At 35.7% G+C, this 25931-nt stretch overlaps 2 protein-coding genes across 3 annotated transcripts in view; both read left to right on the top strand.

Annotated features, from left to right (window-relative positions):
- Positions 1 to 934: 934 nt before the first annotated feature.
- LOC126808647 (arylacetamide deacetylase) lies at positions 935 to 19379 on the top strand. 2 transcript variants are annotated; one of them, XM_056099117.1, is made up of 7 exons: positions 935 to 1050; positions 5731 to 5883; positions 6785 to 6895; positions 9638 to 9755; positions 10889 to 10952; positions 11654 to 11775; positions 18867 to 19379. In XM_056099117.1, the coding sequence occupies exons 2-7, from the start codon at positions 5731 to 5733 to the stop codon at positions 18914 to 18916; spliced, it is 618 nt and encodes a 205-aa protein (XP_055955092.1). In that variant the 5' UTR covers positions 935 to 1050; the 3' UTR covers positions 18917 to 19379. The 2 variants fall into 2 exon arrangements, with proteins under 2 accessions (XP_055955092.1, XP_050389507.1); XM_050533550.2 differs by lacking the exon at positions 18867 to 19379 and adding an exon at positions 14312 to 17777.
- A 1299-nt stretch (positions 19380 to 20678) lies between these two features.
- LOC126808635 (calpain-5) overlaps positions 20679 to 25931 on the top strand; it is a 28436-nt gene continuing 23183 nt past the window's right edge. The window contains exon 1 of the mRNA XM_056103548.1: positions 20679 to 20953. The gene's annotated coding sequence lies outside the window, so the exon portion shown is untranslated. The remainder of the gene's footprint in view (positions 20954 to 25931) is intronic.

Below are 25931 nucleotides of genomic sequence, written 5' to 3'. Positions count from 1 at the left end.
GAAGTATGACATAGATGAGTCGCTGCGTGCAGTATGCGAAGATGTGTTTATATAATATTAAATGAAACAGTATATTATGTAGATCTTCCCCATGTTTGAGGGGAGGTGGGAGGAATTATAATAAGAATTCTTTTTTCTTTGAATATTAATCTGTAAAGCCGTGTAAAAATAAAGCTGTTTTTGTTTCAGTAGAGATAGCCTAATCCAAATGAGGTACATGTATTAAAAATGAATACTGTCATGTCCCCAATAAAAATAACAGCACATGTCATGTAATCAAATGAATTAGTTTTGACAAATCTTAAATATCTCTCTTTAGAATCAAGGAGGCTTAATTGCTATGGAATTGATTATAGTATTTTATTTTCTGATTTATAAGCTTATTGTTTATACAGCAGCTGATTGAGGTAGGCAAATGTTGTGCAAACCCTACAGGGAGTAGCGACCCTGCCTTGACGAGCTACTGTGATCAGAGTATGAATCTTCTGACTGCTCCCATTGATATTCCATGTGTTGGAATATGAGATTAATCTGATATATTTTAATATTTATTGCCAATAACATAAAATTGTTTTTACTAATGCCTTCCCAAAACAGTGCAAGGGTGCAGGATATTGATGACCAGTCATCTTGTTCTTGGTAGTGAATGACTTTTTGAAAACTTGAAAAGCTCAGTAGAAACTGCATACATATTTCTGTGCTGTACTTTAAGATTAAGGTGATCTGAAAGTTAAAAAGAAAATGGTATAGGCCAATAAATGTCCAGGTTTTTACATTTGAAGTTATTGGAGGGGATAATTACTGGTCTGATCCCAAGCTCCCAAACAGTTGTCTTCCATTGCAGTCCACACAAACAATTAACGCTGGATAGCGTGACTTGTGTGGAAAATGGTCTGATCCCTGATAAATTAGGTAGAGTTGTTCCCCTTATAAACTTTGACCCGTGTACTCTGAACTCCTCAGCAGATCGACGTGTTGCATGTAAACTTGCTGGAACTGATGCCACTACATGCTGAAAGCACAGATGCAAAGAAGTTTAGATAAACAAAGGTACCGGTATTCTTCTTTCATACAATGTTAGTCCTAAATAAATAGGCCAACACTAGATTCTTGCCCTGGGTTTTGCACCAGTCCTGGACTGGAGTCCATGCAATTAATTTAGCCGAGGCGATTGAACTGGCCATTATTAGCAATGCAAAAGCTTTTTTATATTTTTCAATCTGACTAAAACTGAATATTTACTAGCATTCCAACCCCCTTCCCATTTAAGAAACCCCCAAAAATTTAAAAATCGGTTAACAAATAAAAAAGTTATTGCACTTTTAAGACCCCAAATTGATGGATGTCAGTATACACTTTTTTTTTAAAATATGCCAAAAAAGCGACCGAAGACCATTTCTCAGCAACTTTTGGAGATTATTGTCATCAAATTTTCAGGAAATATCCTTCCAACCATTAACTATCTATTGGAATTTTTAAATTTGGGCTATATAATTTATTTGTTTTGATATTGGGTCTGCAACATGGATAAAACCCCAAAATTTTGTTAATTTGCGTTGAAGACTTTTAAGATAGAATTCACATATGATGGACCTCAAATTACGGGTATTGCTTTATTCTGGTAGAATTAATCCTTATAACAACTTCCTACACTGCTCCTCGATTTGTAGGTATCTAGGGATGTTTGATGTGTGCCGCCAATACGTACTCACAACATTGTTTTTCATTCAACTTATCATTGTCAGGTTCTCTGATCAGCAAAACAAAGTGAATTCTGGGGATGGAGCACTGGACATCCTATACTCATCTAGCCCATTCTCTTTTCTGGCAACAGGGAGCCACGGTAGCTCAGTGGGTAGGACGTTGGCTCACTCAACTGGATGTGCCGTGTTCAATTCCTGCATTGGCCGAGCAAATTCATTGTGTTATACACACCAGCCTCCCCCCGGATGTACGAGGGGAGGCCTAGCAAGTTACAACATAGTCATTTGGATAGAATGGAAAACTCATATCCTGTGTGCGCATAAAAGAACCCTAGACAGTTGGAATTCGAAATAAGAGTAGGTTTTGCACTAGGTAGGGTGACCCACCATAAATAAATATCTCCATATATCTCGACAATTACGCCACAATATTTATATATATGCCAAGCCTCAAATCAGTTTCACACAATTATAGTCACTAAATAAACGATCATGTTGTACTTAATAAGCTATGACCATTAATCATGTATAAATAATAGACTGAAAACTGGTTCCAAGAGTCGTCCATAACATCCAGACACTTTTGAGTAAAAGATAGGTTACGTGCCCTTGTTTTGAAATTAGTCTCGCTTAACCAGTCTATCGACCATTCTACGTCTGATTGACAGGTCGGGATAATCAAGACTACTTTTTTACGAAACGTAACAGAAAGCTAGAACAAGAAATTGAATTTAGAAATAAGCACGTTAGGTAGCTCAACAATCGTTTTAAGAAGCTTGTAAAAGTAAAATGAAACTACTGCTAGTATCATGTTCCTGTCTAACCCGAGTGATTCAGAGATATTATTTGTACCAAACCAAAACATGCCGCTCTTAACGGTACAGTTAATGATAAAGCGATTTAAAAAATGAAAGGAACGTAATTTCTAAATCTGCTGTAATAACCAAGAAGCTTAATTTTACTGCTATTCAAAATCGTCAACAATAAATTTTTTACGGCTGTAATAGTTGATAGATTTGTAGAGAATTGCACGTGCCATGGCTATTTATAGTATCATACTGCCAGAAAGTTGGTCTCGGCACGGCGAATGTGCACGCTTCAGTGGTAGCCTCGAACTATCAGCGGTGGACTGTATTTCTGTGAGTACATGGGTCACCCTACACTAGGCTGTTGGACGGCTGTTTTGCAAAGTTTCCTCTCATAGCCCACTGCAATGGCGTGTTCCCCTCACTCACGTCCCCACCGTCTTCATTAGCCCAGTAGGAGTAGAACATTAAACTCCATTTCATTTTCTTGTAACAGATTCCATATGGCTGTCATTTGATCACCAACAAAAAAGAAAGTAATCCAAGATATAATTTTTAAAAAAAATTAATTTTAGGGAAGTGTTATTAGAATCAATAAAATATTGTAACAATACAAGAGAAAGAATTCAAATCGTGCACCAGACTATATACCCCTAAAAAGTGCACACGAAAATCGTGCCCCTGAACTAGCCCACTGTTAGCAAAAGGGAAACTTGGTTGAACACGTTCACAATAACAAGAAAGCGGCTGTGGTCTGCACCCACATCAGGTGAAGTTATCTTTTCTTTTCTTCCACATGATTTGTTTTCCCGAGTTCTGGCACTAGTTCCAACGGTTGATGGATGAAATATAGGTCAATATAACAAGAAAAGGGGTCATTTTATGAGAAAATATGTTTACTTCCAGTGACGAGCGTCGTTTTTGCCTTTTTGTATTCATTTTATTTTTTCAAAATATATAAAATCAGTCATAAATACGTTTCTGGATGACCAAGCCACGCTCGACACAAACTTTGTTTTCTCCTCTTCACGAAAAGTAAAAAGTCATCGGTGTTGTTGGTCATACACCTTCCCGAAGTCGCGGAACAAAAACGGCACATTTTGCGGTCAGATTTTTTGACAGTGATAAAAACAGTATCAGTGGCGCCCCTAGCGAGCTTTTGCATTGCTACCATTATTATGGATGCAGGGCTTATATATTTCAAGGTTCAAATAGGCAATAAGTTCAATTAAAAATTAAGTCAGATTTTTGAATTAAGTCCGACGGATTGGCAAGGGACAACGTATAGTCATTCGGATGGGATGGAAAACTAGTCCTGTGTACAAATTGTGACATTGGCGTGCACGTAAAAGAACCCAACAGTGAGTTGGAATTCGAAATATTAGGGTAAGCCATAGTGCTGCTTCCCAGGCAAAATTTCACTCATAGCACACTGCATGGCATATGCCCATCTTCATTAGCCCAATAGGAACAGAACCTAGGACATTAAACCCATTTCATTTCATTTTCCTGTAAATGATGAATTCGATATATCATATACATGTAGGCCATGTGCTGCTGTCCAGATCAAGCAGAATAGTAGGACTTTAATCCTCAATTTTGAACACATTTCTGGTAATTTTTACTTGTGAACAGGATACAGTTTAAAGTGATTGAGGATTATTTATAAATCGGTGGATGCGATACAAAATTTGTTGACAATTATTTTAGAACTAGCTGAGACTGATGCCTATGGCATGCTAACTACCACAACATTTTTTAATGTGCCAAAGTTATCTTGAAGCATGTCAACTTAACATTTCTCCAGATATCTTTTGTCACAGGAATAAAATCTGCATTTTTTTTGGCACTATACCTAGAGGGAACATTAACAATCTGCTATCATGTGGTTGTGTACAGTACGTATGTACATGTAAACCTAGCTCCAGCATGGAGAATCTCGAAAAAGTATTTTTTGACCTATCTGCAAACATTTTGCACAGGTAATGAAATGAAATGGTGGTTTTAATGTCCTACTGTTTGCTCCTTACTGGTCTAATGAAGACGGGCATACGCCATACAGTGTGCTATGAGGGAAATTTTGCCCGGGCAGCAGCATTATGGCCTACTCTTATATTGAATTCCAACTGCCAAGGGGTCTTTTATGTGCACGCCAATGTATACATGGGGTCTCATTTTTTTCCTCACATCCGAACGACTAGATAGTTTTATTCTTTATTTGGCATTTAGTAACTAGACAATTGTCCTTGTCCGGCCAATGCAGGGATCAAAATTACCCACTTAGCCACCGTGCTCCCCTTTACACAGGTAAAGCATGCCCCTCAGTATATGTACCTATGTTTAAAACAGTGCCCCTGTTTCGATTACATTTGCCAGTCTTGACTGACTGGCAGTGAAATTGACTGTTAAAACTTCTTATCTGTCAATCAAATTACATGCCATAAGGGAAAGAGAGAAATGGGGTTTAATGTCCACTTGACACAAACTAGATAATATCGGAACTAACATATTGTTCAATTTTATTTCAATAATTCGATTGCACGTAGGGGTCTTTAGCAGTGGGATGAAACAGGAGGACCCATCGAAAACCCTACTCCTTGTCAAAACCCCGCCACTTGATTCAATGACAGACCTACATGTATGATACAACACTCATGTGTTAACCATTCAAATTGACTTATTCTTGGCGAAGTTATGGCTACTAGAAGATGTAGCGTAGATTGTTTATTATCATAACAATGGTACTTGACAACCGATACTAAGTGTTGAATATTCTCGTGTGAATAAATGTCTAAATGATAATTTATATAACATTTGAAGAGTATATAACATTTGAAGAGTATATAACATTTGAAGCCAAGAGTGATTTACCTCTTACATAATACATCTTTAATGTTATTTATGATCATTACAGATGGCACTCTGTCATATAGTTGTTGTAATATTGGTATATTCTGTATGTTATTTATGTTTATTACAGATGGCACTCTGTCATATAGTTGTTGTATTATTGGTATATTGGTAAAATCCAAATTTTAGTAGATACTTCACATTTGGTTGGTTAAGCACTAAAATCAATCTAATATTATCCAATCAAATTACTAAAATTTGGATTTTATCTTAGTTAAAATTTCGTGAAACAGGCCCCTGATGTTATGTTATTACGTTACATATGGGACTGGATATTCCTGATATTATATATGTTATTATGTTTATTACAGATGGGATTGTTTAGCTGTCGTAATATTGGTATATTCTGGTCATGTATAGTTCTAGGTGTGTCTTATTTCCTCTACACTCCTGTTCCCAATGGTTTTGCAGAACCATGGAAGCTACGAACAATATTAGCAACCTTTAAAGCTGTTAGCCTTCTGGTGAGTTTTACAAAAGCGATGGATTTGTGGGTCACTTGCCTGGCTTCTCCTTGTATCTAGCACACGTAGCAGGGAAAACTAAGCACTGTGTTGCGGGAAGAAAATGCATTTAAAATAGACAGTATCTCACAAAATGCCATGTAGAAATGTTAAAATTTAAAATCTTAAAAATTAAATCCATTTAATCGCTGGTCAAAGTGCCTAGTGCATTGTGATGCTGGAACGACAGCCTAAGATAATAATATAAGTGAGTTTGTTCATTTCATAACAGATGCAAATTGTAACGTACCAAATGTTATATTCAAAACAATTTAAGATGTCAGAGGGTTATCGTAAATTTTGAATGTTAAAGCTTGTGAATTGGGCATTGTGTTCCATATAAAATTCATCAAGTTTCATAGACAGCACATTAATCTTTTCTGTGGCTTCCCCTTGTCAGTTGTGCTGGACGGTGGGCCTGGCAAGGGACAATGTAAAGACGTTTGGAAGGGTTTGAAACACCGTGATCAGATGCACACCAAAAAAACTTTGGTAGTTGGCTGATATTTATATGAGTATCCGTAGTGCTGCTGTCCAGGCAAAATCCTCTCATAGCTCACTGAATCGCATATGCCTGTCTTGATGACCGGTAGTCCAGATGGATCAAAACAGTAGGACGTTAAATCCAATTTCCTTTCATTTTTTCTGTGGCTTTACTGACACGTCTATGTAGACTTGTTAAAACTGTTTTCATAATTTTGTTTTTCAGTTTAAAAAATTTCCCTGGAACCCCATTTGGGCTTGCTATGCTGGCAGCCACTCTCCCCCGGCAATTACGAATCTGTTCCGACAACCATGCTATGTTTGTGTTTATCAACTTCTGGTGAAAATCTATAAAATGACGTGTTATTATTGATTGCAGGGAGCTGTCAGTGAGAAGTTAGGATATGATAGTAGTTTGAATGTAACTAGAAGATTTGTCGAACTTTCTGTTGGTTCAGAAATTTTCTCTAAAAACGATCCAGAATTGGAGGTTGGTATGATTGTGTGGCTCACTTGTAATTAGTGTGAATTATAATGCAGGCTTTAATCTGCACAAAACTACATAGAATATGGGAATCACAGTGGCTCAGTAAGTAAGATGTTGGCATGGTTTCCCCCTTGTCAGTGGCCTGGCAATGGACAATAAATAGTCGTTCAGATGGGATTAAAAAACTAAGGTCCTGTGTACACATTGGCGGCACGTAAGAGATGTCTTGGCAGTTGGAGTTCGATATAAGAGTAGGCCAGAGTGCGGCGGTACAGGCAAAATTTCCCACATAGCACACTGCATGGAGCATGCCTGTCTTCATTAGCCCAGTCAGAGTAGAACAGTAGGACGCTAAACCCCATTTCATTCATTTTGGTTCATGACTGACCAGGAGATCCCGTGTACAATCCAGTGTTAGCCATGGAAAGTCCTGAGGATTTTCCAGCTTGGTCTCCACTTGCAAGTTGTGCAGGACAACGATCTCACAAAGACGGGGGTCTAGTTGTTTGGATTGTACCATAGGCGTACGAGCCGGGGTTGGGAGGAACCTCACTAACTTTCAGACATTCTGACTTTTCGGGCAGATGGGTAAAGTGAAAAAAAAAAAATTATTTCATATAGTTGGCAAAATAAAGTGCACTAATTTTACTTATCTTTTAACTGAATAAAACACTAATTTTTACTTATCTTTTAACTGAATAAAACACTAATTTTGCTTATCTTTTAACTGAATAAAACACTAATTTTACTTATCTTTTAATTGGATAAAACACTAATTTTACTTATCTTTTAATTGGATAAAACACTAATTTTACTTATCTTTTAATTGAATAAAACACTAATTTTACTTATCTTTTAATTGAATAAAAAGCTAATTTTACTTATCTTTTAACTGAATAAAACACTAATTTTACTTATCTTTTAATTGAATAAAACACTAATTTTACTTATCTTTTAATTGAATAAAAAGCTAATTTTACTTATCTTTTAACTGAATAAAACACTAATTTTACTTATCTTTTAATTGAATAAAACACTAATTTTACTAATCTTTTAATTGAATAAAAAGCTAATTTTACTTATCTTTTAACTGAATAAAACACTAATTTTAATTATCTTTTAATTGAATAAAACACTAATTTTACTTATCTTTTAACTGAATAAAACACTAATTTTTACTTATCTTTTAACTGAATAAAACACTAATTTTACTTATCTTTTAACTGAATAAAACACTAATTTTACTTATCTTTTAATTGAATAAAACACTAATTTTACTTATCTTTTAATTGAATAAAACACTAATTTTACTTATCTTTTAATTGAATAAAAAGCTAATTTTACTTATCTTTTAATTGAATAAAAAGCTAATTTTACTTATCTTTTAACTGAATAAAACACTAATTTTACTTATCTTTTAATTGAATAAAACACTAATTTTACTTATCTTTTAATTGAATAAAAAGCTAATTTTACTTATCTTTTAATTGAATAAAACACTAATTTTACTTATCTTTTAATTGAATAAAACACTAATTTTACTTATCTTTTAATTGAATAAAAAGCTAATTTTACTTATCTTTTAACTGAATAAAACGCTAATTTTAATTATCTTTTAATTGAATAAAACACTAATTTTACTTATCTTTTAATTGAATAAAACACTAATTTTACTTATCTTTTTTACACTAATTTTACTTATCTTTACACTAATTTTACTTATCTTTTAATTGAATAAAACAAATTTGTACTGAATTGACTATGGATTAAAACATTTTGTCTGGAGCCACACTACTTTGTGCGACATTTATCAGGCATTGATTATTATTTGTGAATGCGACTGCAACAGTGTGATTGGATGGTTGGAATTAAGGTTGGCATAGGGTGGGATTTCGGTTACAAAACCGTTAGATAACTTTAGAGTTGCTTTACTCCCGGGCTAGAGAAGCAGATTAGTGCATTTGCAGTAGTTAAATTTTTTAGATTTTCTCCGGGAGGGCAAGGCCCCCATACCTCAAGACGATTGATTGGTTATTGGGGATTCAGGTCAGCCATTATTGGTAGGCTATATTGGACCACATTGAAGTTGCTGTATGACAGACTGAAATAGCAGGAAAACGTGTTTGCAGCAGTTAAATTTTCAAAATTTTCTCCAACGGTCCGGTCTCTGCGGATTGTAAGCGATTGATTCGTGATTGGAATTTGAGCCTGTCATCTTAATTAAGGCACATTATTATTAGACCACTTTAAAGTTGCTGTATTCAGAGGCTGGAATAGCAGGAAAACGCGTTTCCAGTCGTCAAATTTTCGAAAATTTTCTTGGGGGAGGGGGTTCCTACACGGTAAGCTCCGCTCTCGCAGAATACCGGCGCTGCCGTCTGTAAGTCGAAATTTTTTCGGGCATTTCAGATTCTGTCCCCCCCCTCACACAACTGTCATCGAGCCCGTATGCCTATGGATGGTACAAAAAAACAATGTCCTGTGTATACCATTTGTAGCATGTCAAAGATCCCCTGACAGTTGGAATTCAAATTAAAAGTAGCGCTGTTCCCTGGTCGGTTCAAATTCCCCTCATAGAACACTTCATAGCGGATTCAAAATCTGATTAGAATACAGATCTATGTTTCGTTTCTGTATACTTTCAATGACCTCCACTACATCAAGATCTGACCAGTGGTAGTGGGAGGTCGCATCAGGGGTTATACAGAGAAGTAAAAGATGTTAAACTTGATTTGATTTCTATAGGTAACAGATACATTATTTGATGGTGTACCAGTCAGGATATATAAACCAGTGAATATTAAAACACCTGCAGCAGGTCTGGTGTTCTATCATGGTGGTGGATGGGTTTTGATGAGTATAGGTAAATAATATCTTTATTAGATTACACCTTTTTGAAATTTTTGGAACAGGATTATGGCCCAATGGGTTCTTATTTTGTTGTTCTTCTTGGGGGTGATTTTAATCGAAAAAAGTTTTTAAAATTTCTGGACCAGAATCTTGGCCCCAAGCGCTACTTATCTTGTTGTTCTTCTTGGGGGCGATTTTAATCGAAAAAAGTTTTTGAAATTTCTGGACCAGAATCATGGCCCCAAATGCTACTTATCTTGTTATTCTTCTAGGGGGCGATGTTTTTCGAAAAAAAAAAAAATTAAGACTCCTAGATTCAAGTACAATCGACATGAAACATATTGAATGGCATTTATTAATTGAACACATTAAAATAAATACAAACGTTCTTTGGATTACAAGAGAATCATTGTAGAAACGTTGTTCCGAATAAAAATACAGTAATTGTTGATCTATGGGACTTTTATGTTTGTTGCAAACATAGCATGCTTGTTCCTCGGACAACTGCACATTGATGGACAGACTTTAGTTTTTGACATGATGTCACAATTCCAAGATAGCGGCGATGACATTTCTTCCTTCAAACAAATCAAATTTAAAAACAAAAATATTTGGTTGCTTATTTATTAAGATCCTCAAAAAGTAAAATTAAATGGGTTTGGCCTGACATGCAATATAGATATTTTAATGCCCTATCATCAGTTACACTATTGAATAATGTGTGCCCTGTCATCAGTTACACTATTGAATAATGTATTAACTATCATCTGTTACACTATTGAATAATGTGCGGATTAGTTGCATTATTGAATAATGTATGCCCTATCATTTGTTACACTATTAAATAATGTATGCACTTTCATTAGTTAACTATTGAATAATATGTGCCCTGTCGTAGGTTACGCTATTGAATAATGTGTGTCCTGTCATCCGTTATGCTATATTAAACGATGCCATATAGGTTACACTATTGACTATCAACCAATATTGTCATCAACCCATGGTTCAATTTAAAACTTCAAGTATTGGTTAGCATTTTTAAAAAATCTAGTTTGCAAAAAATTCCTGACCTAGATGGACTGTTAGGTAATAAACATAATGACGATCACCAACTTTAAACTGAACTTATTTATTGTTTATTTTCAGATTCCTATGATATATTTACCAGTTTTTTGGCTAAGAAAGCCAACATTATAGTTATATCTGTTGAGTAAGTAATCTTTGGTTTTTTGTGTTCGCTATGAAATGACATCGGATGGGGTTTAACGTCCTACATTTCTTCAGGAATCGATTTCACTATATATTGTAATACGACTTAGTGCTGGGGGTTGGATGGCCGAATGGTTAGCACACGCGCGCTGTATCATACGGTCTATCATTGAGTCAACTGGCGGGGTTTCAATTCCCCTGTTGTACGTGACAAGGAGTAGGGTCGTCTGTCCAACCTTGTGGGTTTTCTCCGGGTCCTACACGCAAGCGAATTATTGGAATGAAATTGAACCATGTGTTAGTCCCGAAATGACCTAGTTTGTGTTGAGTGGACTTAAAACCCCATTTCTCTCTCTCTCTCTCTCTCTCTCTCTCTCTCTCTCTCTCTCTTTCTCATGACTTAGTGCTGCAATACACAGGAGGGGTTGAGTGGCTGAATGGTTTAACAAGTGGACATTAGATCACAAGGTCTGCCATTGAGTCAGGTGGGGAATTGTGAACTCCCCGCATGTATGTGACAAGGAGTAATGTCGCCTGTCTAACCTCATGGGTTTTCTCTGGGTCCTCTGGTTTCGTCCGACAGCGAAATATTGAAATAAAATTGAACCATATGTTAGTTCCAAAATGACCTAGTTTGTGTTGAGTGGACATTAAACCCCATGTGTCTGTCCCCTCCCCTAATGTAATCCACTGTAATTTCAGGTATCGTTTGGCACCAGAGCATCCTTTTCCGATACCATTTGATGATTGTGTCACGGCTACCCTTCATTTATTACAAAATTCTGAAAAATATGGTGTTGATCCAAACAGAGTAGCTATTGGAGGTATGTGAATTACGCATTCTTAGATTTAAAATTTTGTGAACATATGCTAGGTTTCCACTATCACGATTTGTGATGCGATTGAAATCGTGGTTTTATTCGTGGTGTAATCATGGTGATTCTATCAGGTCTTATCGTATATTGAGGTCAGTTGATTGTATCATTCATGTTGATTGTATCGTAACGTATCCAAATGTACCTGTACATACCAGATTGTGAACTCAATAGGGAGGACCATGTTATCTTAACACATCGCACGATATTGGGAACCTAGTATTACCACAGGAGTATATTTTTTTTCCGGCAGATGTTTTTTCCAGGAACAAAGGTATACATGATGTTCATGACTAGATTCTGAAAACAGAAAGAAAATGTTTCCTACCTTAAAAATTACTATGTATATTTCTGGACATTTAACCCAGAAGACCAATGATCATTATTTCTTCCTGCCTACATCTATTTATATTTTGTATCTTTTCTTCCTGAACATTATTTTTGATAAATAAGCCTGGACCTGTCACAAACTTATCACACAACAGAAATATTGTAATATATATATGTAGTGTAATAAGGCTAATTTGCGTCTGACATTGTCTGTGACAGGTGCCATTGTATATTTAGTTATATACGTTGTAACGTTGTGGTGTTATTTTGTACATGGAGGGTTGGATGGCTGATTAGTTAACGCATTGTATTGTAATGTCTGTCATTGAGTCAGCTGGCGTGGTTTCGATTCCCCGGTTGTACATTACAAGGAGTAGGGATGCCTGTCCAACCTCGTGGATTTTCTCTGGGTCCTCTGGTTTCCTCCCACTGCTAAAGACCCCTACGCGCAAGCGAATTATTGAAATAAAATGTTAGTCCCAAAATGACCCAGTTTATATCGAGTGGACATTGAACCCCATTTCTGTCTCTCTCTCTATTTTGTACTTAGCAAAGTCTGTGACAGGTGGCTTGTGTCCAGGCTTCAAAGACGGTATAGAAAGGAAATGAACATATATACTATTCAAAAAAAGTAGGGGATATTTGATTTTGGGGGCATAATACTAAAATATGCAAATGACTACGAAAAAAGTCACTATAGAACCTAACAGAAGAAACATTTCCAGTTACATGTGACGCCCAAACGCACCAATAGCTACCGCATGGAATGCAGGTGATGCTTGGGATCATCATGGGGGTCCAACCCAAGATTTGCACGACTCTGACTTTGAATGTTACAGTCATTGTGGCATTGAATTCCAGGGTGGAAACATCAGTTTAATTGTTTTAGTGACCAGAAAACAAATTTTGATATGCGTCGGCTTACCCAAAATGAAAGGTTACGTGCCCTTGGCATGCTTCAGATCGGCACAACACAGGCGGTTGTGGCGCGGACGATGAATGTTTCTCAGTCTGTCATAAGCAGGCTATGGTCCAGATACCGTGATACACAATCTGTACAGGACAGACCACGCTCAGGTCGACCAAGGGCGACAACTCAAGCCCAGGATCGATTTATCCGTACCTTGGCCTTGAGAAATCGTGTCATCACAGCAAATCAGATCAGCGCTCGTCTTCAAACAGACACTGGTGTGAGAGTGAGTGGCCAGACGATTCGGAATCGACTGCATAGGGGTCACCTTCGCGCCCGACGTCCTCGCGTGATCCCTTGTTTGAGAGATCATCACATTCAGGCAAGACGTCGTTGGTGTAGGGATCGTCAACACTGGGATAATCGACGCTGGAGCAATGTGATGTTTTCAGATGAGTCAAGGTTCACTGTTGATTTTTTGGACAGACGTAGGAGGGTGTGGCGTCGTCGAAACGAGCGCTTCCAAGACGTTAACGTCATCAGACATGATCGATTTGGGGGTGGTTCTGTTATGGTGTGGGGAGGTATCACTGTTGCTGGAAGAACGGCTTTACATGTTGTTGCAGGGCGTGTTACAGGCCAGTACTACCAGCACTGAGTCCCGACCTCTCCCCCATCGAGCATGTCTGGGACATGCTTGGACAGAGGTTACGTCAACGTCAACAACGTCCTGCCAATGTCCAAGAACTTGCTGCTGCGTTGCAACAGGAATGGGACAATCTGGACCAAAATGACCTTAGACGTCTCATTAGGAGTATGCCACGTCGGATCAATGCTTGTTTGGCAAACAGAGGAGGATTTACCCGTTACTGACTTGGTTGTGATGCTGTGGTAACTTTGCTGTTTGACCCCGGGTATCATTTTACCCTTATAATGGTCAGTCTGTGCCTTACTTAGTCTAACGATCATTTGGAATAAATCAATGAATGTGAATTTCATTTCATTTTGTCATTTGTTTCTTGGTCAGTTTCATTAGGTGACTTTAATAACACTTAAAAATCAAATATCCCCTACTTTTTTTAATAGTATATATGACATTTGGAAGTAAGCATAGGAAGAAAATATACAGCTAAAATAAAAATATCCAGGGGAAAAGGTACATGTATATATACATACACACCTGCACCACCTTACTTTGCGTCTGCTTTGCATCAATATTCAGCTTATTTGCTTCCTTCTTTTTAGGTGATTCTGCTGGTGGAAATTTGGCAGCAGCCATCAGTCAACGTCTGGCCATTGAACCAGAATCCTTTGTTCCGAAATTAAAACTTCAACTCCTTATATATCCAGCCCTTCAAGCGACAGATTTTAACTTGCCTTCTTATGTACAGAATAACGGCATGGGTGGCGCTATTACCAAAAGAATGATGATAAGATTTTGGATGAATTACATTGGATTAAAAAATATCAGCGTGGACGATTATTACTTTATGAATAATTTTCACACGTCATCTTTTGTGAAGCAATCTGAATATGGGGTTTATACAAACGTATCATTATTACCGTCAAATATTCAAATTCAAGCGTTAAAATTTGAATATGGTGATGAAGATATAAATTATGAACTTGCAGCAAAAATTGAAGACATGATTTTAAATCCCTACTTTGCTCCGTTAATGGCGCAAGATTTGAGTAAAGTGCCGCCCGCTTATATCCTGAATGCCGAATTTGACATTTTGCGTGATGATGGACTTTTATATGGAGAGCGGTTACGTCAAGCAGGGGTCAGGGTACATGAGAATAATGTACGACATGCATTCCATGGTTTTATTACTCCTATTGGTCCATCAGAGGCTTTACGATTCAATCTGGGGTTAAAAGCTTTAGATGAAATATGTCAGTATTTAAAACGCAAGTTATAATTAGATATATTTCATTACTCAAGTTAAATCATTTTTATACTAGCAAAAATATGGTACTTGAACAAGGAAATGTATATAGAACATCAGGTACCATTTCTCACATAAAAAGGGCGACCCACGTTTGTATTTGGCAGCTAATTAATATATGCTTTCATATTCCACTGATCTCTGAGAATTACTCAAATCCAAACTATTTTTGGGAGTGTGATAAGAAAGTTTTCCTTGTTCAAACAGCATATTATTGGCAGTGTAATATCAAGATCAGTATACATGAATTGTTTCAATGGCATTTAGTTATTGAACTGTAAATACACATGCCACAATTCTATGGAATATAATTACTGTTTATCACTGAGACACAGGCCACAATTCTATGGAATATAAATACTCTTTATCACTGAGACACAGGCCACAGTTCTGTGGAATTTAATTAGTTTATTACTGAAACCTGATTCTATGGAATATAATTACTAATTATTACTGAAACATGATTCTATGGAATATAATTAGGTTATTACTGAGACACAGACCACGATTCTATGGAATTTAATTACCGTTGATCACTGAGACATGATTCTATGGAATATAAATACTAATTATTACTGAAACATGATTCTATGGAATATAATTAGTTTATTACTGAAACACGGACCACGATTCTTTGGAATTTAATTACCGTTGATCACTGAGACATGATTCTATGGAATATAAATACTAATTATTACTGAAACATGATTCTATGGAATATAAATACTAATTATTACTGAAACATGATTCTATGGAATATAAACACTAATTATTACTGAAACATGATTCTATGGAATATAATTAGTTTATTACTGAAACACGGACCACGATTCTTTGGAATTTAATTACCGTTGATCACTGAGACATGATTCTATGGAATATAAATACTAATTATTACTGAAACATGATTCTATGGTATATAATTAGTTTATTACTGAAACACGGACCACGATTCTATGGAATTTAATTACTTTTTATCACTGAGACATGGTTCTATGGAATATAATTACTATTTATTACAGAGTGACATTTCAAGCAATATGCCCTGTGTCTTACAGTACATATATATTATTCTTAAAGTCATTAAAACAGCTGATTGACATGATCAGAACCAGCCCATTTAACGTCAGATATCAACATTTTTATTTTAAAACTTGCCTAAGAGTTTGCTCAAGTAGATTATTTGTTTGTGAAGGAAACAAATTGTTTGAAAATAAGATTTCTTGTTAGGTCTGTAAAAAGAGTACCTATGTTTCCAGTTACTTGGCCAGTCAGTAACAGAAATTCTATTGGAGAAAATCTGCTGTAGAAATTTGTATGTAGAAAGTTTGATGTAAAAAATTGATAGTAGATACGAGAAATTCTGTCGATGAAAGTAGATTCTGATGATATAATGTTGAATAGTTTGATGTTCTTTCAAGTTTAATTGAGAAGTATATTAAGGCTGGTGTGATCAGGACTAATAAACTTATAGATTTTTTTTTTGAGAAGTATATTTAGACTGGTGTGATCAGGACTAATAAATTTATAGATTTTCTATAGAGAGAAGTATATTTAGGCTGGTGTGATCAGGACTATTGAGAAAAGTATATTTTTTTCCTTCCTTTTTAATATGTTAGTGAAACTAATCTTCTATAATAAATTAATATTTTAATTTTATATAATTTGATATATACAAGTTAGTGAGAGATTAATCAGACTTATTTTTTTAAAATATGTTATGTACAAATGTACTAAATTGTATGTTAAAAAGAAATGAACTGAAATAGGGTTTAACGTCCTACTGTTCTGCACTGACTGCCAGTGACTGGGTTAATGAAGACGGACATACACCATACAGTGTGCTATTAGTGAAATTTTTCTCAGACAGCCTAGCTACAGCCTACTCTTACCATGAATTCCAACAGTTAAGGATTCTTTTACACCCATTTCAATGTGTACAGGGGACCTTGGTTTTTCGTCCCATCCGAACGACTATATGTTGTTAAAGAGACATAGCACTGGCAATATCTGTCTCAATTACCATTTATTCTACCTAGTTGTATTGAATTTTAAATATAGTTTGTATCCAGGTTTGTGGGTGGGGCGGGGGGGGGGGGGCGAAAGGTTAGCGTGTGTGTGTGTTGCATCATAAGGTCTGTCTTTATTGAGTCAACTTACGTGGTTTCGATTCTCCGGTTGTACGTGACAAGGAGTAGGGTCGCCTGTCCAACTTCATCAGTTTTCTCCGGGTCCTCCAGTTTCCTCCCACTGCTAAAGATCCCTATGTGCAAGTGAATTATTGAAATAAAATTGAACCATATGTTAGTCCTGAAATTACCTAGTTGTTTGTGTCAAGCGGATGTTAAACCCTATCTCTGTCTGTCTCTCTCTGTAAAAGACAGAATGAAAGGTGTTTGGGCCTGACCAGTGACCATGTCTGTGACAGGTGAGCCTGGTTTTCTGGTTTTAATATAAATATGGAGTGAATTATTAAATTTACATAATTTATACATAATTTATATATAATGATATGTACACAGTCAGTATTCAATATGGAGTGAATTGTTAAATTTGCATAATGATATGCATTTATGATATTTTTAAATATTTACCTAAATTTATATGATTTATATATAATGATATGTACACAGTCAGTATTCGATATGGAGTGAATTGTTAAATTTGCATAATGATATGCATTTATGATATTTTTAAATATTTACCTAAATTTATATGATTTGTATATAATAATATGTACACAGTATTCATTGTGGAGTGAATTGTTAAATTTACATAATGATATGCATTAATAATATTTTTAAATATTTATTGAAATTTATACATGTATATTTTTTTAAATTTCATATTTTTTAATTTTTGTATACATGGTATGTAAAGATATATTATTATGGTGTAAAAATCTTAAACTAATAAATGAAGTACCAAATAAATAATTATATTTTCCTATAACTTTTCTTCTTGTGTCAAATATTTGAAATTTATTGAACCGTGTTACTTCTGAAATTACCTAGTTTATGTCGGATGAACTCTATTGGTATTTAATCTGTTATCAGGTGGGTGGAGTGGGGGAATGCCCCATCACCTTGATAGACTGATGGGTCACAATGGAAATCTTTATTTTTATACAGGGCAATATAAACAAAATAGGATTCAGTTTTTTATTGAGGTCAGTTGTATCTGTTGTTGACAGGGGGAGACATGGAGAATACCACCCCTCCCCCCTTCATTCAAATACACCACTGGGTCACGCTTGAATTAATTATTTTTCTGTCACCATATGTGCCTAGACTACCTGCCATATTGCCATTTCATACTATATATGCCTAGACTACCTGCTGTGCTTTTCTCTGCTTTCTAAGTTTTATTATCTTCCTCTAATTTTTAGTATCTTCCTGTAAACTATATATTATCTCCAGCTGAACAAAGTTAAGGGAGGGGTTTGAAATGGGCTCTGTCTGTCTGCCTTTCAATCCTGTCACGGTTTTGTTTCCTGAGCAAGTTACTTTATGAAACTTTGTACACACATCAAATTATTATTGTAATTATGCCTTTTTCTACAGTATGTAAGGGTTAGGGTTGGGATCGTTATGATGAGGTCTTCTTGTTTTAATTTGCTCACTAACCAAAAGATCTCTAGATTTTCCGGTGTGTTTTCCCCTTGTCAGTGGTGCAAGATGGAGGGTAAGGCAGCGAACATTCTTTAGTTGACAGTTGCTTGTAAAACAATCCTTAACAATTAGAACTGAAATGTATCTAGTATTGTCTTTAGAATATCCATTTAGTTTCTGATAAAACGAAAAGGTAGACAAGATTCATTTTTTTCATATTGTTGATTATTTGTATTACAGGAGACAGTGCTGGAGGAAACATTGCAGCAGCCATTGCTTTGAAACTCTGAGACACCAACCAAAAACCAGCCATTAAAAACCAAATTCTCATTTATCCAGTTCTCCAGAATTGTGATTGGCATTTGCCAGGATTTAGCACTGGCCAGATTTTATTCAGACGATCGAACAAAGGCTCCTTCTTTCGCGCTTATGCCAACTTAAGTGAAAGTTTCAAACCAGTTTTAATAAAGGAAGAATTTATATCAAAAGAGGTCAGAGACAAATGTAAAAAAATGGTGGATTTCAATTTATTACCTGACCGTTTCGTCCCTCAGGGATATAAGCAAACCGATTTTTATGCACAGTATTCCCAATCTGAAGATTTTGTAAAAGCTCAAAAAATGTTAGTTAATCCATACATGTTTCCGATGATGTCTGATAATTTGCAGAATTTACCAGATACCGTGATTCTTTCCGCTGAATACGATACTCTACGTGATGAAAATATAATCTTTGCCTCTCGTTTAAAATCGGCTGGTAACAGAGTTTTATGGAAACATTATAAATATGGAATTCATGGTTGTATTAATCGAATGAATAGTTTTTCTGTTGGTCAGGAATTAGCAGATGACGTGGTTGATTATATCAGAATACATGTATAGAAATATTATGACTTCGGTCAAACTAATTCCAATCTGGTTAAAATACAGATCTATATTTTTCCTTTCGTTTTTTATACTTACAATGGCCTACACTACATGAAGATCTGACCAGTTGTGTTGGGAGTTCGCGTCAGGGGTCGTACAAGCGACTTTTGATGTCAGACATTGATTAATCAATCAGCGTTGATGTTTCTAGTGGTTTACCCACAGTTCCTTTACAGCATACGGCAAGAAGTTGCCATAACCGTTGCGTTCATTGGCTAATCCATCACGCTATCCAGAACGCAGATTATATAACAACTCTTCCAGATCCTAGTGTAGTACAGACAAATAAAACGAAATAAAAAACGAAATAGGATCTGTGTTTTAATCAGATTAAACTAATTCATTTCATCTTTTCTCGGGGTTTTAATAAATAAATAGGCTACCATTTTAGTCTTGTGAACAGTACGTGTTTTATTTAAAAATTCAAAACTTAAAACTTTTGATCTAAAGCCGTTTGAGAAAGGTGTAGGATGCATCCTAGCATGTTGTCTTAATGATTGTGACTATAGAACTTGATTTGCATTTGCATGCATTGGCTCTTAATTAAATTTTGTTGTAGGACAAACGTAAAAATTCCACAACATGTAGACTTGAAAGAGTCAATTAAAGTCGAGTCTCGATAAATATTTCAAGTCGTGTTTCAGGTCATGTCTTTGATGCAACTTAAGTCGGACATGAGTCCGCATCACACGACTAAGGTCCAACCAACCCTTTATCACTTAAAGATACATTAAATTAGATAAAGCTAGAAAATGCAAAATGAATTTATTAAAAATTTCATTCAAATTACATTATTCTGAGCGAAGTTATCACTGTTTGAAGTTTTGACAAAATGTAGCATAGATTGTTGCCTACTTAATTGTTATTCGAGACTGTTTGATCCACCATTTTTAAATTAAATCATTAAATGGAGATTGTGTTTCAATCTAATGGTCTAGAGAGTTGATTATAGGCTTGTAATTTGAATATATGTCTAAATAATAGTTTATATAACATTTGAAGCCCCCCTTACCCCCCCCCCCCCCACCAAAAAAAAACAAACTTGCAAGAGGTAGATACTCCCCTTCGCTCAGCCTTACAGACAAATCTTGTTTTTTGTTTGTTGGGTTTTTTTTAAAACCAAAACAATTGCATACTGGGTTCTGTTTTCCCACACCCGTACGTAAATCGATGTTTAAGAACTTTTTAATTGTAAAGAATCGAAGTTGTCTTCACTAATTCAATATCACTATAAAGTCGTCTGAATTCCAAATCGTGTCCGTAAATTTTCAAGATTCTTTATGTTTCGGTAATCTCCGGTAAATTCCGTAGGGTGCGGTTCGTGATTAATACCGTCAAGTAAACAACGCTTAGAAGTGGAGAGTTCATTATAAAATTCTTGTTTGCAATCAATAATTTCAGGTAACGTTTGCAATTATTATTTTTACCATTTAAACGACATCGTAGACAGACACTAACAAATTTATATTATTTTGTCACATTGGAAAGGTGCGAGGCTAAAGCGATGTGTATGGTAATCAAAAGTTTCTGAAGAAAGGTATCGGATTTCGGGCTCAGGTTTCGCACATTGTTTACGACCGGTGGCCGAAAACGATGCCAAGCCAAGGAAACGGTAGCAATCTTACGAATAGTTAATTTAGTACAACAGTGCACTGGTTTATGGACTTTAGCTTTTAGTTATTCGACCAGTAAATTGTTATCTATACTTTATTTTGCATATTTTGTATTATTAGCTTCGAGCTGTTCGAACGGTACATTTGTATTTTAATTGACGTGCATGCTTCAGCTGTTTAACGGATTGACTACATATATACATGTACCGGTAACACATGAGACGGTGATAGTTATTCATTTTTTTTTTATCCAAGTATATGTAAGCCTACTTGTTAATGAATCATTAACAATTATTTGTTATGTAGCATCCTGCATTGTAGCAAAAAATTTCAGTCAGCATTTCAAGAAGCACGGCAAAACAAATAAATACCGGTACCGGTATTGTGTAGGCCTAGGCCTACCAGCTACTGAGCAAGTCTAAACCAGTTATATAATATATAATGTTATGATTCATATTACTGCTAGTAATTGATACTGTTTTCATGTATCGATGATCGCCGACCATTTGCCATAATCGATAATATTGCAATTGGAAAATTATTTTTACTTACAATTTGTTTTGAAAGTGTTCATAATTTGTATATCAATAACAAATTATATGTGAGTTTATGTTGCAATATCATTTTGTATACATTTTGTATTGATTTGACAATAAAATAATAGCATTCCATACCAAAACCAAGGTGTCGAAACTCAATCAACTTCGTACTATCACCGCTTGACATATCTTTGTCGCTTAATATGAAACGGATTCCACATCCATTTCACAGGCTTATTTCATGTTTTTGACTCTTGGTCACTATGAGATCTCAATATTCCACAATATGTCACGTCATACGTAGCATGTCGACAGTTGTTAGTGTTGGTATTTTTACTCTGTGGCGCTGGCATCTCGCGTAAAAAACAAAATGTGTGTTGAATTACTTTTCTGTATAATTACAGTTACCAAGCTACATGTTTAGGCCCAAGCATGCATTACAAAAATATACTGTGATAAGGATAATCTTTTACATAGATCTTTTCTCACAAATGACTACCTATATAGTATAATTGCCCAATTATCGATATTTTAAATCTGTATCGAAACACTTTACCTACGATTATCGGCATATCAATATTTTCCGCCAGCTCTAATTCATATGATGTCCTGTTCAAAATAACCCTAGATTCAGTCTATTATCAGAAATTCCAAAACTTGCTACTTAGATCTAAGGTATTCTAGATCATCCTCTGAACATGTATAAACCACTATATACCGAGTGTCGTTGGCAGATTACAGGCCCAGGACTATACATGTGGCGGGGGGTTGGATGGCTGAATGGTTAGCGCGCGCGCGCTGTATCATAAAGTCTGTCATTGGGTCGACTAGCGTGGTTTCGAATCCCCGGTTGTACGTGGCAAGGAGTAGGGTCGCCTGTCCAACCTCGTGGGTTTTCTCCGGGGCCTCCGGTTTCCTCCCACAGCTAAAGACCCCTACGCGCAAGCGAATTATGTAAATAAAATTAAAACCATATGTTAGTCCCGAAATGACCTAGTTTGTGTCGAGTGGATGTTAAACCCCATTTCTCTCTCGCTCTCTCTATACATGTGGCCCCTCGGATCCATTCACTTGATTTGATATTTGTTGTTTATTTCTGTGTAGTTTGTCTTGTCCACAGGTTTGTCTCATTGGTTTTGTTTGTGTGTAGTGCGGTTCTCCTGCACTTACTATACATGTAGACCATGGGTTCTGTGTCGGCTGTATATGCCGGTCGAGACCGAGGGCTATGGAAAATGACCGAAACTAGTTCTTACCCATCAGCATTTTTGAAAAAAGACAATTTCCAAACATGGCTACGAACGACAGCCGCTATGTGACTATAAAATTTTACGGCCTGCTCAGAAGAATGCACACATAAAGAAGCCACGTAACCTCTTGATTAGTGTTATAGAGAGAGAGAAATGGGGTTTAATGTCCACTCGACACAAACTAGGTCATTTCGGGACTAACATATGATTTAATTTTTTTATTTCAATAATTCGCTTGCGCGTAGGGGTCTTTAGCAGTGGGAGGAAACCGGAGGACCCAGAGAAAACCCACGAGGTTGGACAGGCGACCCTACTCCTTGTCTCGTACAACCAGGAAATCGAAATCCCGCCAGTTGACTCAATGACAGACCGTATGATACAGCGTGTGTGCTAACCATTCGGCCATCCACCCCCCCCCCCCCTAGTGTTATAGAGTTGTATACATACTTGTCAGTAGATTATAGACTATAATAAAGATACAAATCTATGTGGATTTTTATTGACAAATCAGTCTCATTTTGTTCAACACATCTGATAGAAAGAACTCTGCCATGTCATGACAAATCAAAAATAAAATTACTGACAAAGGAAGATCACCAGTGTTCTAATGCCTCTTTAACTAGTTCTGTGGGTTCTAGCGATCATTTCCCACTTTCTGTGGGGCTGACAAGTTGAGTTGCCAATTTGCTCTGATGGACTGAAAACCTGAGGCCTAAATTGAAATAAATTAACTCCCCCCTTCAACTAGTTCTATAGGTTCTAGTTTGCTCCCACTACTAAAGACTTCTATGCGCAACTCGCAAGTTAACTACTGAAATAAAATTTAACCCTATGTTAGTCCCAAAATAACCTAGTTTTAGTCAAGTGGATGTTAAACCCTATTTCATTCTTTCTCTCTCTTATCAATTTTAAGTATGGTAGCACAATTTAGCCAACTTACCTACTATACATAATCACATGTAGATGAATCTATTAATGCTGATTAAGGTTATTCAATCAAAAGTTGTAATAAGTCTGCTACATGTCTTCTAGTAGAACATAATGTAGGCTTACTTATACATGTATGTAGCCACTGTAGGGATGTCTACATAATTTGTCCTCCCAATTGATTTTTGTTAGAGCCATTGGTGAATAGTGTGGTCTGTCATTTACTGAATAACTCTTCTGTTCTAACATACAGTAGAGCCTATATGTGCAATATGTAGGCCTACTGTAAGTACACGTAGGCCTAGAATCATACTGTTGTTACATGATGCTATTTCTACAATGTAGGCCTACTATAAGTATATACATTTGTACATTTATCTAGGCTGCTTTTGTTACATTGTGCTGTTTGTACTTTTGTACATGTAGGCCTACAAGCATACTGTTGTTACATAGTGCTATTTGTATTATACATGTAGGCCTAATAACGCTGTTGTTACATTGTACTATTTGTATTACATAGTGCTAGTAGGCCTGCTATCAGTATATTAGCTTACATAAACATGTGGGTCTATATATAGTCCGTTTTATCAATATTCAGTCTATTAAATCTTTTGGTATATATAATAAGTTATTGATATTTCAATAGAAACTGCTGACTGGAGAATGTTATTCACATGAGTAAAATTAATGAACTAAATACTGGTACTAATAATATCTATATAGTATTACAACGGTGGGACCAGTGGGTTGAGCGGCCGAATGCACATTGGATCACAAGGATTGAAAATGGAGAAGCGAGGCTAAGTTTCGAATACCAGTACCGTGGTCACAATAATAAACAATCAATGCACACATGTTTTCAAAACTACAAAGTTCAGTGATAACTTGGCTCAGAATAAAGTAATTTGAATGATATTTTCAATATATTCATTTTTCTTTATCTATTTTGGAACTAGTATAGCAAAAACGGCCAGCTCTTTATCTAAATCTTGCATAATGTATCTTTAAGCTACAATATAAGTTATGATATAAATTAGGAGTAGTACTTTAACATAACAAATAGGTTAGCTACTGAGTTCGATCCCTGTGTGGGATTTTGCCAGCTTGGTTACCTTATGCTGGTGGTGAAGGACAGAGGACCGGGAGAGAAGACCTGGCAAGAAACACAGTCTAGTCCTTTGGATGGGATGAAAAACCAAAGTGCCCCGTTGGCGTGCATGCAAATGAACCCTTGACTGTAAGAATTTGATGCAGAAGAGGCAAAAATGCTGGTCAAAATTTGTCTCATACCACACTGCATGGTATTTGCAAGTCTTCAATAGCCATTTCAGTTTGTTCTAACCTCTTATTAAAGTCTAAATTTTAAGAAGATGAGTAAATGGAAACTATGTAGCTGTGGTTAAAGATGCATTATGTATTGCAGATCTTTCATTTGGCCTCAAATGTACCATTAATTAGACATTTATTCACATGCCAAGCCCATAATCAACTCTCTACACTATCAGATGATTGTGATTTTCAATGAATTTAAACACGATTGCCAGTTAATAATTTAATTAAATATGGATAATTGAGACCTTGTTTATTGGCCTAAGAATGATAGACTACACTATTCTTCAAACGGTCATAACTTAGCTCAGAATGAAGAAATTTGGCTGACATTTTCAATATATTCTCTTTTTATTATCTATTTTTAACTAGTATATAGCTGGAAATGTTGCATCTCTTTATCGCAATCTTACATAATACATCTTTAATATACTGATAATGCAATTCTCCTAATCAATGCTTCAGGAATAGTGTTATCTATCTGTAGGTCTAATTCTATTGTTGACTTAAAAATAAGGAGTTTATTTTGTTAGTTATCTATTCATTGTTATTGTTGATTGTATTGTTTTAAAACGTAATAAATAAGCTATATTTTTTTTTTTTTTTTAAACTACCCTCAAGTATTTGTTGTGCAAGAGTGATTATTATGTACTACTGTGTGATAAGATACAGTGTTGGAAGAATTGTTTCATTTATTTACTCTATGGCTATTTTTAAGTAC

This window comes from Patella vulgata, chromosome 1 (assembly GCF_932274485.2).
Source record: "Patella vulgata chromosome 1, xgPatVulg1.2, whole genome shotgun sequence".
In the NCBI taxonomy this organism is placed as follows: Eukaryota; Metazoa; Mollusca; class Gastropoda; family Patellidae; genus Patella; species Patella vulgata.
This window is presented reverse-complemented; position numbering and strand designations above follow the sequence as displayed.

What these genes read in the sequence shown, in the direction of transcription:
- LOC126808647 (XM_050533550.2), top strand. Translation starts at nt 5,731, where the DNA reads ATGGGATTGTTTAGCTGTCGTAATATTGGTATATTCTGGTCATGTATA. An exon ending in AAAACGATCCAGAATTGGAG is followed by an intron (nt 6,896 to 9,637) that starts GTTGGTATGATT and finishes TGATTTCTATAG; the next exon opens with GTAACAGATACATTATTTGA. An exon ending in ATTATAGTTATATCTGTTGA is followed by an intron (nt 10,953 to 11,653) that starts GTAAGTAATCTT and finishes CTGTAATTTCAG; the next exon opens with GTATCGTTTGGCACCAGAGC.